The 15,906-nt window shown below is 39.6% G+C and overlaps 1 protein-coding gene across 9 annotated transcripts in view; it reads left to right on the plus strand.

The window, feature by feature from the left end:
• EML6 (EMAP like 6) overlaps nucleotides 1-15,906 on the plus strand; it is a 288,870-nt gene that overhangs the window by 100,339 nt on the left and 172,625 nt on the right. For all 9 annotated transcript variants that reach the window (XM_044925915.2, XM_025261030.3, XM_044925913.2 and 6 more), the window contains exon 4: nucleotides 3,492-3,590. In XM_044925915.2, coding sequence (XP_044781850.1) covers nucleotides 3,492-3,590 — 99 coding nt within the window. The remainder of the gene's footprint in view (nucleotides 1-3,491; nucleotides 3,591-15,906) is intronic.

The following is a 15,906-nucleotide window of genomic DNA, read 5'->3' on the forward strand; positions in this document are numbered from 1 at the left end:
AAAGTCTATCAGCCCTCCCTGTCTTCCCTTGTCAGCCTCCTAGAATCCTCACCTGTTTGGTTCTTTTCTATGCTCATGCCACTGACACCCACCTCTGGATAGGATCCAGTTTTGGTTCCCCCAGTCTCACCATTTGGTTAAAAATGCCTCCAGAAAGTGAACTCATGTTGATTAGGTTCATAGTGACTCAATGATTGTACTTTATCTTCCATTGTTAACTTCCTGTTTGGAACGAGGGTTGGACCAAACCTTTTTCACAGACCTCCAGCCCTGAGCATCTCCTTGGTTCCCCTTGTTTCAGAAAATAGCATCACCACCTGATATTCACTGACAAGATTCTCCCTGACTCTTTAACCTTGAGGTGACTTCTAACTCCGCTTGCCTATCCACTGCCTCTGATTCAAGCAGTCACTGATTATGTGTATTTATTAGTTTCTTTACAGTGACTCTGACATTCATTCTCTTCTTCCCATTCTCCCTGCCACCAGTCATCTCTTAACTAGTCTCCTCCACACAGGCAGTTTCTTGCTAATGCATTCCACCAACTGAAAAAGTGTCAGAATATTATTTAAAAACAAGAAAAGTTTGGAGTACCCCCTGACTGAAGTCCATACCTTGTGGCTGGGCATTCGCTGCTAATCAGCTTTTCTGTCCTTGTCTTCACTGTTCCCCTGCAGTCAAGCTGGACACCTCAGTGAGATTCCTCTATGAGACCAGACACTTGGGCACCTGCAGACCCTTTCTCATGCTGCCCTCTCCACCTTCAGTGCCTGCTCACACTCCTTGCCCTTTATAGTGACTCATACTTCCAGGACCCTTCATTGGTCTTCATGAAGCCTTCCCAGTCTCCCCTTCCAACAAAGTGACTCTCTTTCCTTGGACTTCAGCAACACTTGATAGAAAAGATTTGTTCATGTATTAATAGATAACAATTATATCTCAATTTAAAAAACATGTTACAGAGAAGGGACTGGAAATACAGAGACCTCATTCCTGGCTCTCCCTGCATTTACCTCCTCACTAAAGCCTTGCCTTTTCTTCTAGCCTTCTCCATGTTCCTAAGACACACTTCCTCTGTCCCTTCCATCCTTTGTATTTATGCCAGTTAATTCCTTCAATCTTTTTTTTGGTAAATTTCAGAGGTACTTCTCTTAAGTTCATATTGGGTTTCCCAGGTGGCACGGTGGTAAAGAAACCACCTGCAATGCAGGAGACGCAAGAGAGGTGGGTTTGATCCCTGGGTCAGGAAGATCCCCTGAAGAAGGAAAGGGCAACCCACTCCAGTATTCTTGCCTGGAAAATTCCATGGACAGAGGAGCCTGGTGGGCTACAGTCTGTGGGGTTGCAAAGAGTTAGACACGACTGAGCACCCATAATGTAGAAAGACCTGTGAAACTACTCATAGAAAATTGACCAAACTGGGAGTTTGCAGGCAGTTCAGTAGTTTATAGGACTTGGACCTGGTTTGGGTAGTGATCATTTCGTTCAGTTCAGTACACATGTAGACCCCTTGGTGTATGTTTTTAACTACTCTGTAATCTCATAATTGAATCAAGATAATGCGTAGGTTCCATTATATCCAGGTCTTAAGAGAAATAGCTAGATAGTGACATTTATTCAGATTTGCAGTTGCTGACTTCCTGATTAGGTTGAATGTGTCAGAATGCATATGCAAGTGGAGATGAATGCTTAGATGTGAACTCACATGCACATTCTCTAATCTGATTTTGTTTTTCTAACAAACACTCTTTATCAAAATTTGTTCTGAAGCACACAGGGAAAATGTCATGCAGCCGAGGGAGATCCAGCTGTAACTTTTAGTTTTTTGTTCATGTTATTTTGTCTTAGAATCCTTGTTATTTTTTAGGTTCCATTTTGGAGGTTCAGGTAGGGGTGGACTGCATGGTACTTTCATAACTGTCAGTTGAGAAAAATGCCCTCCTATTTGTTTGCTGTGATGGATTTCATGGCTTGTTGATGCCTATGACTTCAGATCTACCATTTTCCCTGGACAGAGTTCACTAAAATTGAGTGATGTTTAGAAAGTGACAAATGGCCTGCCACCTTACAAGCAACAAAAGGCAATAGAAATGCTTTTCGATAGCAATAGGGCCTGTCACTGCAAATGAACAGAATAGATTTCTTTTGGCTTTTTCTCAGTCTTTTTCACATTTCTTATGTGGGTTTTACGTTAGGGCCCATGTTTATGTTAACTAATTTTCTATTTAAGTAAAGAGAAAAGAAAAAATAAGCTGAATGGAATCCACCCACTCCAAATTTTCATGTATAGATAAAAATGCAACCATGTACTAGAATCATTTCTATTGCTGGAACTCTCAATTGAAAATTACAGCAAAGACCTGCTTTCATTAAGAATCCATTTTAGACCCTCCAGCTGTATATTTTTTAATCCTAAATATTCCTAATGGAAGTTGCCTTTAGTGAAGAAACCTGAATAATTTCTGCATAACAACACATGTATACATTTAGCCATATATGGCTGTCTATCATTGCTTGAATATGCACATACACACATACTCAGTGAAATACATAAGCTCACCTACTCTTATATTTGGTAGTGATGTCTTAAAAACCTTTGATTTACATTATTTCACAGTCCACGCAACACTATTTTGTAGACAGAAACAAATACTTTGCACTCATTTTACAGTTGAAAAAACAGAAATTTAAGGAGTTTAGTTAACTTTCTAATGTCTGTGTCTGGCTAATCACAAAGTCAAAAGAGAAGCCAAATCTGCTTACTCCCAGCCCAGACCTCTCTCTGTTACATAGTGCTGTTTTTTTTCGAGTGCTATTCTACTAGAAGCTCCAGTTTTGGTGTCCCTAATACATGTTTCAACACTATTGATTTTGTATATACACAGGTTTTGGATTTCTTTTCCCTTCCGGGACAAGTTTCTGATCTGAATCCAAATAATTTAGTTTTGGAGATGAAGTATCAGGTTACTTTTACTAAACTTATGTATCCTTCTCTAGTCACTTCAAATGTCCATGAAATTATGAAACTTAAGAATGAAGATAATATTAATGGGATTTATTCTCCATGTGTTTGTCAAACCCATTCATTTTAACTGTTTGGTGAGGCTTTTCAACTTAAGAATCCTAGACTCTCTTAAAACCATATTAGACTCTTAAAGCCAATTAAAAAAATTTAAGCCGCTCCTTCTAGTTCTGATTTCCACTAGTTATGATTTCCACTGATGAATCAGAGACTTCATGAGATTTTGCATGTTTGTTATGTTTGTTATTATGTTAAATTAGTTGCAGGTTTTAAGTCACTGAAATTTTATTATATGCTAATAGAAAAGTATCTACTTTGATATCTTTAGTTTTGAGAAATCATTTTTTTTCACAAGAAATTCAATACCTGGCCCACAGTAGGCAATAAGACCTATTTATTGAAAGACAGCATGGATAATAGGAAATCTTCCCATCATTTTCTGGAGTTAAATTTTTGTTCTTATTCTTAGCGTTTAGCCTCTGTGGGATTGGATGCCAAAAACACAGTCTGCATTTGGGACTGGAGAAAAGGAAAACTTCTGGCCTCAGCCACCGGCCACTCTGACCGGGTAAGAAGACCTTGTTGGATCAAACCATGCAGGTTTCATTACTGTGGGGGAACTGTGATGTAGCTCTCAAAGTTTTAATTGTTTTTAAAGTAAATTTGCCATATGTAGATTTTCCTTCCATATTCAACTTAAAAACTTACTGATTAAGAAAAGTAATTTATGATTAGTAGCTATGTTGGCATGATCTCTTCTGGTGATCAGATACTTTAAATTGTTACTGCTGTTCCTTTGTAAAATAAATTTTTGATACTGACATTTAGCTTTGTAAAATAAAAATAGAATTGAATTTAAAACTGTATGTACCATTTCAATGTGTTCATCTAGAAATGGAAATAGTTGTTAGAAAGTAATATTCCCAAAGATAGGTTTACCAATATATGTGTTTGAATTTCAAATGAATGTGATAACAACTGTGTGATTCTGTTATATTTGGGAACCTGGAATTTAACTGTGGTCTCCTTACCATTCGTGTTGAAGTCATTGTGATCACAGATGATAATTCTGTGTAGTCATAGCTGGAAAGATGGGATAGGAAGCAGGCATGTACATTAGCTAGTCGGAAATCTATTTCTCTAGTTGTCTAGAATAATTAAAATAATTTCACTACTTTATCATCTTGATTTTCTAATTTTAGAAAATGAATCTGTATGACTGTCTTACATTGATTCCTAGTTGTTCTATATTTCTGCAAAATATGCATGCATGCTAAAACACTGCAGTGTGTCCAACTCTTTGCAACTCTATGGACCATAGCCCACCAGGCTCCTCTGTCCATGGGATTCTCTAGACAAGAATACTGGAGTGGGTTGCTATGCCCTCCTCCAGAGAGATCTTCCCCACCCAGGGGTTGGACCCACATCTCTTACATCTACCTGCATTGGCAAGCGGGTTCTTTACCACTAGGACCACCTGCGAAGCCCCTGCAAAATATAATTCCGTGCAAAATGAGGCCCTAATTATTAAATTCACCGCCTCTTGCTTGGTATGAACACTAAAAAATTTATTTATATGAATGGTATACTCATCTAGGGAGAATTGCCCTTTTAAGGGCACCCCAAAATTATGAGCTTCCCTGATAGCTCAGGTGGTAAAGAATCTGCCTGCAATGCAGGAGACCTGGGTTCGATCCCTGGTTTGGGAAGAACCCCTGGAGAGAAAGGAATGGCAACCCACTCCAGTATTCTTGCCTGGAGAATCCCACGGACAGAGGAGTCTGGTGGGCTTGAGTCCACAGGGTTGCAGAGAGTCAGACATGACTGAGTGACTAACACACACACGTTAAAAATTCCTTTTGATCTCAGTTCAGTCCCTCAGTCCTGTCAGACTCTTTGCAACCCCCGGGACTGCAGCATGCCAGGATTCCTTGTCCATCACCAGGGAAGTTTGAGCTTGCTCAAACTCATGTCTGTCGATTCGGTACTGCCATCCAACTATCTCATCTTCTGTCATCCTCTTCTCCTGCCTTCAATCTTTCCCCGCATCAGGGTCTTTTCTAATGAGTTGGCTCTTTGCATCAGGTGGCCAAAGTATTGGATCTTCAGCTTCAGCATCAGCCATCAGTTAATATTCAGGACTGATTTCCTTTAGGATTGACTGATTTGATCTCCTTGCAGTCCAGGGGATTCTCAAGAGTTTTCTCCAACAAAACAGTTCAAAAGCATCAATTCTTTGGTACTCAGCTTTCCTTGTGGTCCAACTCTCACATCCATACATGACCACTGGAAAAACCATAGCTTTGACTAGATGGACTTCTGTTGGCCAAGTAATGTCTCTGCTTTTTAATATGCTGTCTAGGTTGGTCATAGCTTTTCTTCCAAGGAGCAAGCATATTTTAATCTCATGGTTGCATTTACCACCTGCAGTGATTTTAGAACCCAAGAAAATAAAGTCTTTCACAGTTTCCATTGTTTCCCATGTTTTCTGCCATCAAGTGATGGGGCCGGATGCCATGATCTTCGTTTTTTGAATGTGGAGTTCTAAGCAACTTTTTTACTCTCTTCTTTCACTTTCATTAAGAGGCTCTTTAGTTCCTCTTCACTTTCTGCCATAAGACTGGTGTTATCGCATATCTGAGGTTATTGATATTTCTCCCTGCAATCTTGATTCCAGCTTGTGCCTCATCCATCCCGACATATCACATGATGTACTCTGCATATAAGATAAATAAGCAGGGTGACAGTATACAGCCCTGATATACTACTTTCCCAATTTTGAACCAGTCTGTTTTTCCATATCTGGTTATAACTCTTTCTTCTTGACCTCCATACAGGTTTCTCAGGAGGCAGGTAAGGTGGTCTGGTTTTCCCATCTGTTTAAGAATTTTCCATAGTTTGTTGTGGTCCACACAGTCAAAGGCTTTAGTGTAGTCAGTAAAGCAGAAGTAGATGTTTTTCTGGAATTCTCTAGCTTTTTCTATGGTCCAGTGTATGTTGGCAATTTGATCTCTGGTTCCAGTGCCTTTAATCCAGCTTAAACATCTGGAAGTTCTTGGTTCACATACTGTTGAAGCCTAGCTTGGAGAATTTTGAGCATTACTTTGCTAGCATGTGAGATGACTGCAATTGTGCAGTAGTTTGAACATTCTTTGGAATGGCCTTTCTTTGGGATTGGAATGAAAACTGACCTCTTCCAGTCCTGTGGCCACTGCTGAGTTTTCCAAATTTTCTGAGATATTGAGTGCATCACTTTAACAGCATCATCCTTAATAGCTCAGCTTGAATCCCATCACCTCCACTAGCTTTGTTCATAGTAATGTTTCCTAAGTCCCTCCAGGATGTCTGGCTCTCGGCAAGTGACCACACCATTGAGTTAATCTGGGTCATGAAGATCTTTTTTGTGTAGTTCTTCTGTGTATTCTTGCCACCTCTTCTTAATGTTTTCTGCTTCTGCTAGGTCCATGCCATTTTTATGCTTTATTGTGCCCATCTTTGCATGAAATGTTCCCTTGGTATCTCTAATTTTCTTCAAGAGATCTCTAGTCTTTCCCATTCTACTGTTTCCCCCTATTTCTTTGCATTGATCATTTAGGAAGGCTGTATTATCTTTTCTTACTATTCTTTGGAACTCTGCATTTAGGTGAGTATATCTTTCCTTTTCTCCTTTGCCTTCTTTTCTTTTCTCAACTATTTGTAAGGCCTCCTCAGACAACCATTCTGCCTTTTTGCATTTCTTTTTCTTGGGAATGGTCTTGATCACCACCTCCTGTACAGTGTTTCAAACCTCCATCCATAGTTCTTTAGGCACATCATCAGATCTAATCCCTTGAATCTATTTGTCACTTCCACTGTATAATCATAAGGGATTTGATTTAAGTCCTACCTGAATGGTCTAGTGGTTTTCCCTACTTTCTTCAGTTTAAGTCTGAATTTGGCACTAAGGAATTCATGATCTGAGCTACAGTCAGCTCCCAGTCTTGTTTTTGCTGACTGTATAGAGCATCTCCATCTTCAGCTGTAAAGAATATAATCAGTCTGATTTCAGTATTGACTATCTGGTGATGTCCATGTGTAGAGTTGTCTCTTGTGTTGTTGGAGGAGGGTGTTTGCTATGACCAGCGTGTTCTGTTGGGAAAACTCGGTTAGCCTTTGCCCTGCTTCATTGTGTGCTCCAAGGCCAAACTTGCCTGTTACTCAGGTATATCTTAACTTCCTACTTTTGCATTCCAGTTACCTATGATAAAAATAACATCTTTTTTTTGGTGTTATTCCTAGAAGGTCTTCACAGAACCATTCAGCTTCCGCTTCTTTGGCATTAGTCATTGGGGCATAGTCTTGGATTACTGTGATATTGAATGGTTTGTCTTGAAAGCACACAGAAATCATTTTGAGATTGCACCCAAGTACTGCATTTCGGACTCTTTTGTTGACTGTGAGGCTACATTTCTTCTAAGGGATTCTTGCCCACAGTAGTAGATATAATGGTCATCTGAATTAAATTTGCCCATTCTGGTCCATTTTAGTTCACTGATTCCTAAAATGTTGATGTTCACTCTTGCCATCTCCTGTTTGACCACTTCCAATTTACCTTGATTCATGGACCTAACATTCCAGGTTCCTATGCAATATTGTTCTTTACAGCATCAGACTTTATTTCCACAACTGGGCATTGTTTTCACTTTGGCTCAGCGTCTTCATTCTTTCTGGAACTATTTCTCCGCTCTTCTCCAGTAGCATATTGGGCACCTACTAACCTGGGGAGTTCATCTTTCAGTGTCATATCTTTTTGCCTTTTCATACTGTTCATGGGGTTCTGAAGGCAAGAATATTGAAGTGGTTTGCCATTCCCTTCTCCAGTGGACCACGTTTTGTCAGAACTCTCCACCATGACCTGTCCATCTTGGGTCTTTTTGTTCCAATTCTGCGAAAAGTGCCATTGGTAATTTAATAGAAATTGCATTGAATCTGTAGATTACCGTGGGTAGTATAGTCATTTTAACAATATTGATTATTCTAATATAAGAACGTGCTATATCTTTCCATCTCTCTGTATTAACTTTGATTTCTTTCATCAGCATCTTACAGTTTTTTGCATACTGGTCTTTTGCCTCCTTAGTGTTAGTCACTTAGCCATGTCTGACTCTTTGCAACCCCACAGACTGCGGCCCGCCAGCCCCTCTGTCCATGGGATTCTCCAGGCAAGAATACTGGAGTGGATTGCCATTAGCTAGGTTTATTCCTAGGTATTTTGTTCTTTTTGATGGGATGGTAAATAGGATTGTTTCCTTAATTTCTCCTTCTGATCTTTCATTGTTAGTGTATAGGAAAGGAAAATATTTCTATGTATTAATTTTGTATCCTGCAACTTTACCGAATTCATTGATGAGATCTAGTGGTTGTAGCATCTTTAGGGTTTTCTGTATACAGTATCATGTCATCTGCAAACATGGTGGTGTTACTTTTTGTTGGTGGTTTTACTTTTTGTATTCCAATTTGGATTCCTTTTGTTTATTTTTCTTTGAGTGCCATGGTGAGGACTTCCAAAATTATGTTGAATAAAGCTAGCGAGAGTGGACATTCTTGTCTTGTTCCTGATGTTAGAGGAAATGTGCTCAGTTTTAAACCATCGACAATGATGTTAGCATTGGGTTTGTCATATATGGCCTTTATTATGTTGAAGAAGGTTCCCTCATGTGCTTACTTTCTGGAGAGTTTATTTTTTTTCTTTATCATAAATGGGTGTTGAATTTTTTTAAAAATTTTTTCTTCATCTATTAAGATGATTGTATAGTTTTTAATCTTCAGTTTGTTAATGTGGTGTATCACACTGATCTGTGAATGTTGAAGAATCCTAGCATACTGGGCGGAGCAGGCAATGGCACCCCACTCCAGTACTCTTGCCTGGAAAATCCCGTGTATGGAGGAGCCTGGTAGGCTGCAGTCCATGGGGTCGCTGAGGGTCGACACGACTGAGCGACTTCACTTTCACTTTTCACTTTCATGCGTTGGAGAAGGAAATGGCAACCCACTCCAGTGTTCTTGCCTGGAGAATCCCAGGGACAAGGGAGCCTGGTGGGCTGCCGTCTATGGGGTCGCACAGAGTCGGACACGACTGAAGCGACTTAGCAGCAGCAGCAGCATCCTGGGATAAATCCCACTTGACCGTGGTGTGTATGATCCTTTTAGTGTATTGTTGGATTGAATTTGCTAGTATTTTGTTGAGGATTTTTGGATCTGTGTTCTTCAGTGATTTGTTGTTGTTCAGTCACTCAGTCGTGTCTGACTCTTTGTATCCCCATGGATCGCAGGGCTCCAGGCTTCCTTGTCCTTCACTATCACCCAGAGTTTGCTCAAACTCATGTCCATTGAGTCTATGATGCCATCCAACCATCTCATCCTCTGTTGCTCCCCTCTTTTGCCTTCCATCTTTCCCAGCATCAGGGTTTTTCCAGTGAGTTGGCTCTTCACATCAGGTGGCCAAAGTATTGGAGCTTCAGCTTCAGCATCAGTCCTTCCAATGAATATTCAGGGTTGATTTCCTTTAGGATTGATTGGTTTGATCTCTTTGCTGTCCAAGGAACTCTCAAGAGTTTTCTCTGGCACAGTTTGAAAACATAAATTCTTTAGTGCTCTGCCTTCTTTATGGTCCAGTTCTCACATCCATACATGACAACTGGAAAAACCATAGTTTTGACTATATAGACCTTTGTCAGCAAAGTAATGTCTCTGCTTTTTAATATGCTGTCAAGGTTTGTCATAGCTTTCTTTTCAAGAAGCAAGCGTTTTTTCATTTCATGGCTGCGGTCATCATCCACGGTGATTTTTGGAGCCCAAGAAAATAAAATCTGTCACTGCTTCCACTTTTCCCCCTTCCTTTTGCCATGAAGTGATGGGACCGGATGCCCTGATCTTCATTTTTTGAATGTTGAGTTTTAAGCCAGCTTTTTCATTCCCCTCTTTCACCCTCATCAAGTGTCTGTTTAGTTCCTCTTCGATTTCTGCCATTAAGTGGTATCATCTGCATGTCTAAAGTTGTTGATATCTCTCCCTACAATCTTGATTCCACCTTGTGATTCATCCAGCCTAGCATTTCACATAATGTACTCTGCATACAAGTTAAATAAGCCAGGTGACAATATACAGCCTTGTCGTACTCCTTTCCCAATTTTGACCAATGTGTTGTTCTGTATCTGATTCTAAGTGTTGCCCCTTGACCTGCATACAGGTTTCTCAGGAGACAGTTAAGATGGTCTGGTAGTCCCATCTCTTTAAGAATTTTTCACAGTTTGTTGTGATCCACACAGCCAAAGGCTTTAGCATAGTCAATGAAGCAAAAGTAGGTGTTTTTCTGGAATTCATCAGTGATACTGGCCTGTAATTTTCTTTTTGTGTGATATCTTTATCTGGTTTTTGTATCAAAGTGATTCTGGCCTCATAGAATGAGCTTGGGAGTATTTCTTCCTCTGCAGTTCTTTGGGAAGAATTTCAGAAGGATAGGTGATAGCTCTTTAAATGTTTGTTGTAATTCACCTTTGAAGTCATGTGTTCCTGGACTTTTGTTTATTGTTGTTTTTTAATCACTAAGTCATGTCCAACTCTTTGCAGCTCCATGGACTGCAGCATGCCAGCCTTTCCTGTCCTTCACTATCTCCTGCAGTTTGCTCAAACTCATGTCCATTCTCCCTCTTTGTTTATTGGAAGTTCTTAAATCACAGTTTTAATTTCAGTGCTTGTGATTAGTCTGTTCATATTTTTTATTTCTTCCTGGTTCAGTCTCAAGAATGCTTACTTTTCTAAGAATTTGTCCATTTCTTCTAGAGTGTCCATTTTATCAGCACATAGTTGCTTATAGTAGTTTCTTATGATCCCTTGTGTTTCTGTGGTGTCTGTTGTAACTTCTCCTTTTTCATTTCTAATTTTATTGATTTGAGCCTTCTCCCTTTTTTTCTTAATGAGCCTGGCTAGTCTTTGGCCATATCATCCTGAACCTGCCTCATCTCGCTTGGTCTTGGAAGCTAAGCAGGGTTGGGACTGGTTTAGTAATTGGATGGGAGTCCGGCTACAGAAATATGAATTTTGTTTTCAAAGAAGCAGCTTTTAGTTTCATTGATCTTTTATATTTTTTCTTTGTATTTCAATTATTTGCTCTGATCTGTATGATTACTTTTCTTCTACTAACTTTGGGTTTGTTTGTGCTTCTTTCTGTATTTGCTTTCGCTATAAGATTAAGTTGTTTGTTTGAAATTTTTCTTGTTTCCTGAGGTAAGATTGTTGTTGCTATTGTTTAGTCACTAAGTCATGTCTGACTCTCTTTGTGGCCCCATGGACTATAGCCTGCCTGGCTTCCCTGTCCATGGGATTTCCCAGTCAGGAGTAATGGAGTGGGTTGCTATTTCCTTCTCCAGGGGATCTTCCTGACCCAGGGATTGAACTCCTGTCTTCTGCATCACAGGTGCTTTTTTTTTTTTTTTTTTTTGTTTAAACCACTGAGGGCTTCCCAGGTAGCTCAGTGGTAAGACTACATTGTTATACATTTCCTTCTTAGAACTGCTTTGGCTGTGTCCCATAATTTTTGGATTGTTGTATTTTCTTTGGTATTTGTCTCCAGGTATTTTTTTTAATTTCCTCTTTGATTTCTTCAGTGAGCTTTTCGTTGTTTGGTAACAAAGTTTAACACAAACATTCCACATTTTGGTGTTTGTGTTTTTTATAAATTTTTTCTTGTGATTGATTTATAATTAGTCCATCTGGTCTAATGTGTCATTTAAGAACTGTGTTTCCTTATTGATTTTGTCTGGATAATCTGTATAATGATGTAACTGGGTGTTAAAGTTCTCCACTATTATTGTGTTACTGTCAATTTCTCCTTTTATGGCTGTTAGTGTTTGCCTTATATATTGAGGTACTCCTATATTGGGTGCATATATTAATATATTTATAATGTTTATATCTTGTTCTTAGATTGATCCCTTTGTCATTATGCAATGTCCTTCTTTGTCTCTTGTAACAGTCTTTATTTTTAAGTCTATTTTGTCTGATATGAATGTTACTACTCCAGCTTTCTTTTGCTTTCCATTTGTGTGAAATACCTTTCTCCATCCCCTCACTTTCAGTCTGTATGTGTCCCTAGATCTGAAGTGGGTCTTTTGTAGACAGCATATATACATATCTTGTTTTTGTATCCATTCAGCCAGTCTATATCTTTTGGTTGGAGCCTCTTTTTAAGTGTTTTGGATTTGTTTTTGTATGTCTTTCTTCCCTACCTTTTATTCTCTTGTGATTTGATGACTATCTTTAGTGTTGTGTTTGGATTGCTTTTTATTTGTGTGTATATCTATGGTGTATTTTTTTTTATGGTATATTTTTGATTTTCAGTTCCCATGAGATTTTAATATAGCAGTCTGTATATATATATACATATAAACACACACACACACGATTGTTTTAAGTTAGTAGTCTCTCAATTTGAAATGTATTTCCAAATCCTGCACGTTTGTTCTTTTTCATGATTGCTGGTTTGATACCAGATTTGTGTGTAGAAAATCTCCTATTTTTACTTTGTGTTTACCTTTACCACTGAGCTTTCCCATGTATAATCTTCTTGTTTCTACTTGTGGTCTTTTCTTTTTCAACTGAAGAACTTCCTTTAGCACTTGCTGTAGAACTGGTTTCCTGGTGCTGAATTCTGTTAGCCTTTGCTTCTCTGGAAAGCTTTTGATATCTCCTTTGAATCTGAATGAGAGCCTTGCTGGGTAGAATATTCTTAGTTGTAGGTTTTTCCTTTTCATCTCTTTATATTGTGCCACTCCCTTCTGCAGTTTCTGCTGAAAAATCAGGTGGTAAACCTTATGGGGATTTCATATGTATGTTGCTTGTTGCTTTTACTCTTTTTCTTTAAGTTTTGTTAATTTGATTACTATGTGTCTCAATGTGTTCCTCCTTGGGTTTATCCTGTATGGGACTCTCTGAACTCCCTGGATTTGAATGTTTCTTTTCTCCTATTAGGGAAGTTTTTGGCTCTTAGCTCTACAAATATGCAACATTCCCTGGTAGGTCAGAGGTTAAAGCATCTGCCTGCAATGTGGGAGACCTGGGTTCGATCCCTGGGTTGGGAAGATCCCCTGGAGAAGGAAATGGCAATCCACTCCAGTATTCTTGCCTGGAGAATCCCATGGATGGAGGAGCTTGGTGGGCTACAGTCCATGGGGTCGCAAAGAGTCAGACACAACTGAGTGACTTCACTTTCACTTTTCTACAAATATATTCTCGGGTTCTGTCTCTTTTCTTCTGGGACCCCTATAATGTGAATTTGGTGCATTTAATGTTCTCCCAGAAATCTCTGAGACTGTCCTCATTTCTTTTCATTCTTTTTTCTTTATTCTTTTCTGCAGCATTGATTTCCACCAGTCTGTCTTTCGTCTCATTTATTCTTCTGCCTCATTTATTCTATTATTTATTCTTTCTGGGCATTTTTCATTTCAATTATTGTATTGTTCAGCTCTGTTCTTTAAAGCTAGTCTTTATTAAATATTTCTTGTATCCTCTTAGCCTGTGCTTCCATTTTTTTTTCCCTGAGATCTTAGATTATCTTTACTATCATTACTCTGCATACTTTTTCAGGTAGATTGTCTGTCTCCACTTCACTTAACTATTCTTTTGGGGTTATATCTTGTTTCTTCATCTGGAACATATTTCTCTGCCATCTCACTTTGTCTAACTTTCTCTGTTTATGGTGTCTGTTTCTCAGGCTGCAGGATTGTAGTTCCTCTTCATTCTGGTGTCTTGCCCCTCATGGATAAGGCTACTCTAGGGGCTTGTGCAGGCTTTCTGGTAGGAGGGACTAGTGCTTGTTCCCTTGTGAGTAGAGCTGGGTCTTGTCTCTCTGGTGGGCAGAACATGTCAAGGGGTGTGTTTATAGGCAGCTTTTGGCTCAGGATGGATTTAAATAGACTGTCTGCTAATAGGTGGGGCTGTCTTCCCACCCTGTTGGTTGTGTGGCCTGAGGCATCCTAGGACTGGAACCTGCAGGCTGTTGGGTGGGGCAGGTCTTTGTGCTAAAATGGCAACCAAAATAGCCTCTTCCTGGAGAGCTCATGCCAGTGAATATTCTCTGGGATCTCCACCACCAGTGTCCCTGCCCCCACAGTGAGCAACAGCCAACCCCCCTGCCTCCTGAGGAGACCCTTCCTTGACCTACCCCTAACCCTTAGATCTACCCAAGCTCCTGTGGAGTCATGGCTTTGCCCTGGGTCCCTGTGCACATGAAACCTTGTGTGCAGTCTCCAAGAGTGGAGTCTCTCTTTTCCCAGCTCTGTGGAGCTCCTGCACTCAAGCCCCACTGACCTTCAAGGCCAAGTGCTCTCAGGGCTCCTTCTCCTGATGCCAGACCACCCAGGCTGGGGTGCCTGACGTGGAGTTCAGAACTCACTCCTGTGGGAGAACCTCTGATACATTAGATTGGTCAAAAAATTTACTTGAGTTTTTCCATTAGGTATTACAGAAAACCCAAATGAACTCTTTGGCCAGTCCAATAATTGTTTTCCAGGTTGTTGGTCTCCCACCCAGCAGGTATGTGACTTGATTATATTGTGAACATGCCCCTTCTACCATCTTGTTGTGGCTTCTTCTCTGTCTTTGGTGTAGAATTTTGGGGGGTGGGTAATTTGAGTCTTTTTTGTAAGTGGTTGTTCAGCAGTTAGTTGTGATTTTGGTGTTTTCATGAGAGGAGGTGAGTTCAAGTCCTTCTCCTCTGCCGCCTTGTCTCCCATTGTATATTATAAAGTAGTTGAGTTGGGCTGCATCAATAAATGATTTTGCTCTTGTTTTGTTAATGTACTGTACACTCTCCAGTTAGGAGTAGATTGTAAAAAGTACAGTGCTGTCTAGTGAGAACTCTTTAAAGACCCAGAATGTTTTAATGAAATACCAGTTTTGGAACACTGTTCTCCCAGGCTCCATAATTTGTATCACATCATTTTGCTCTTTATTACTGTTGTCAGTATGAATTATTATTGGTTGATTAGAGGCAGATGCTTTTTCAAGATTATTTTAGTGGCTAAAATACTTAATAACTAGCACTAATTTATACAATCAGTGCTTTGTAGTCTTCAAAATGAGCATACATACATTACATTATCTTAATTGACCTCACAACAGAACTGAGGTGACTCATTCATTTTTGAGAAGAGGAGGTTAAGTTTAGAGATGCTAAGACTTGCCTGAGCTCAGATAGCTTTAGGCCTCAGTGCTCTTTCTGTGGTTCATAAGTGTTCCTCTCTACCTAACCAAAGGTTCTCCTCCTTTGTCTGATTATTGGAGCAATAGCTCCTTCCTATGTGATAGTAGCCTCATTCTTTGGTTAGTCTCTGCCTCTGATGATTGGTCCTTCTTTCTATTAGAGCTTCATAGAATGTGGTCCATGGACCACCTACATCAGCATCTTCTGGGGTGTGTTTTTAAATGCATGTGTTTGACCCACTAAATTTCTACTAAATTGGTGGAATGTGGTGATCCCACTAAATCCACCCAATTTCCAATCCACTAAACCAGAATCTCTGACATGGGCCTGGGGTAATATGCACTTTAAACAATTGCCATTCTCTTTGTTTTTATTGTAACTCTATCTCAAAAGTGTTTTATTAACATTGTGGAGAACCAAAAATCTTGATAAATGATCCAAAATCATTGGTTTGTTTACCCTGGTTGGACAGAATTAAAAATGTGACAGTAGTTTGTTCTCAGTGAATATGGTTAATTATTTCTTCTCCATTCAGGCCCAAGGTAAATAGACACAAAATGATAAAATGTGTATTAGCAATTCCTGACTCATCTCCAGAGCCAAATCCTCCATTTGTGTGGGTGACCTTGTGTTCAGATTGTGA

This window comes from Bubalus bubalis, chromosome 12 (genome assembly GCF_019923935.1).
Source record: "Bubalus bubalis isolate 160015118507 breed Murrah chromosome 12, NDDB_SH_1, whole genome shotgun sequence".
Taxonomy (NCBI): domain Eukaryota; kingdom Metazoa; phylum Chordata; class Mammalia; order Artiodactyla; family Bovidae; genus Bubalus; species Bubalus bubalis.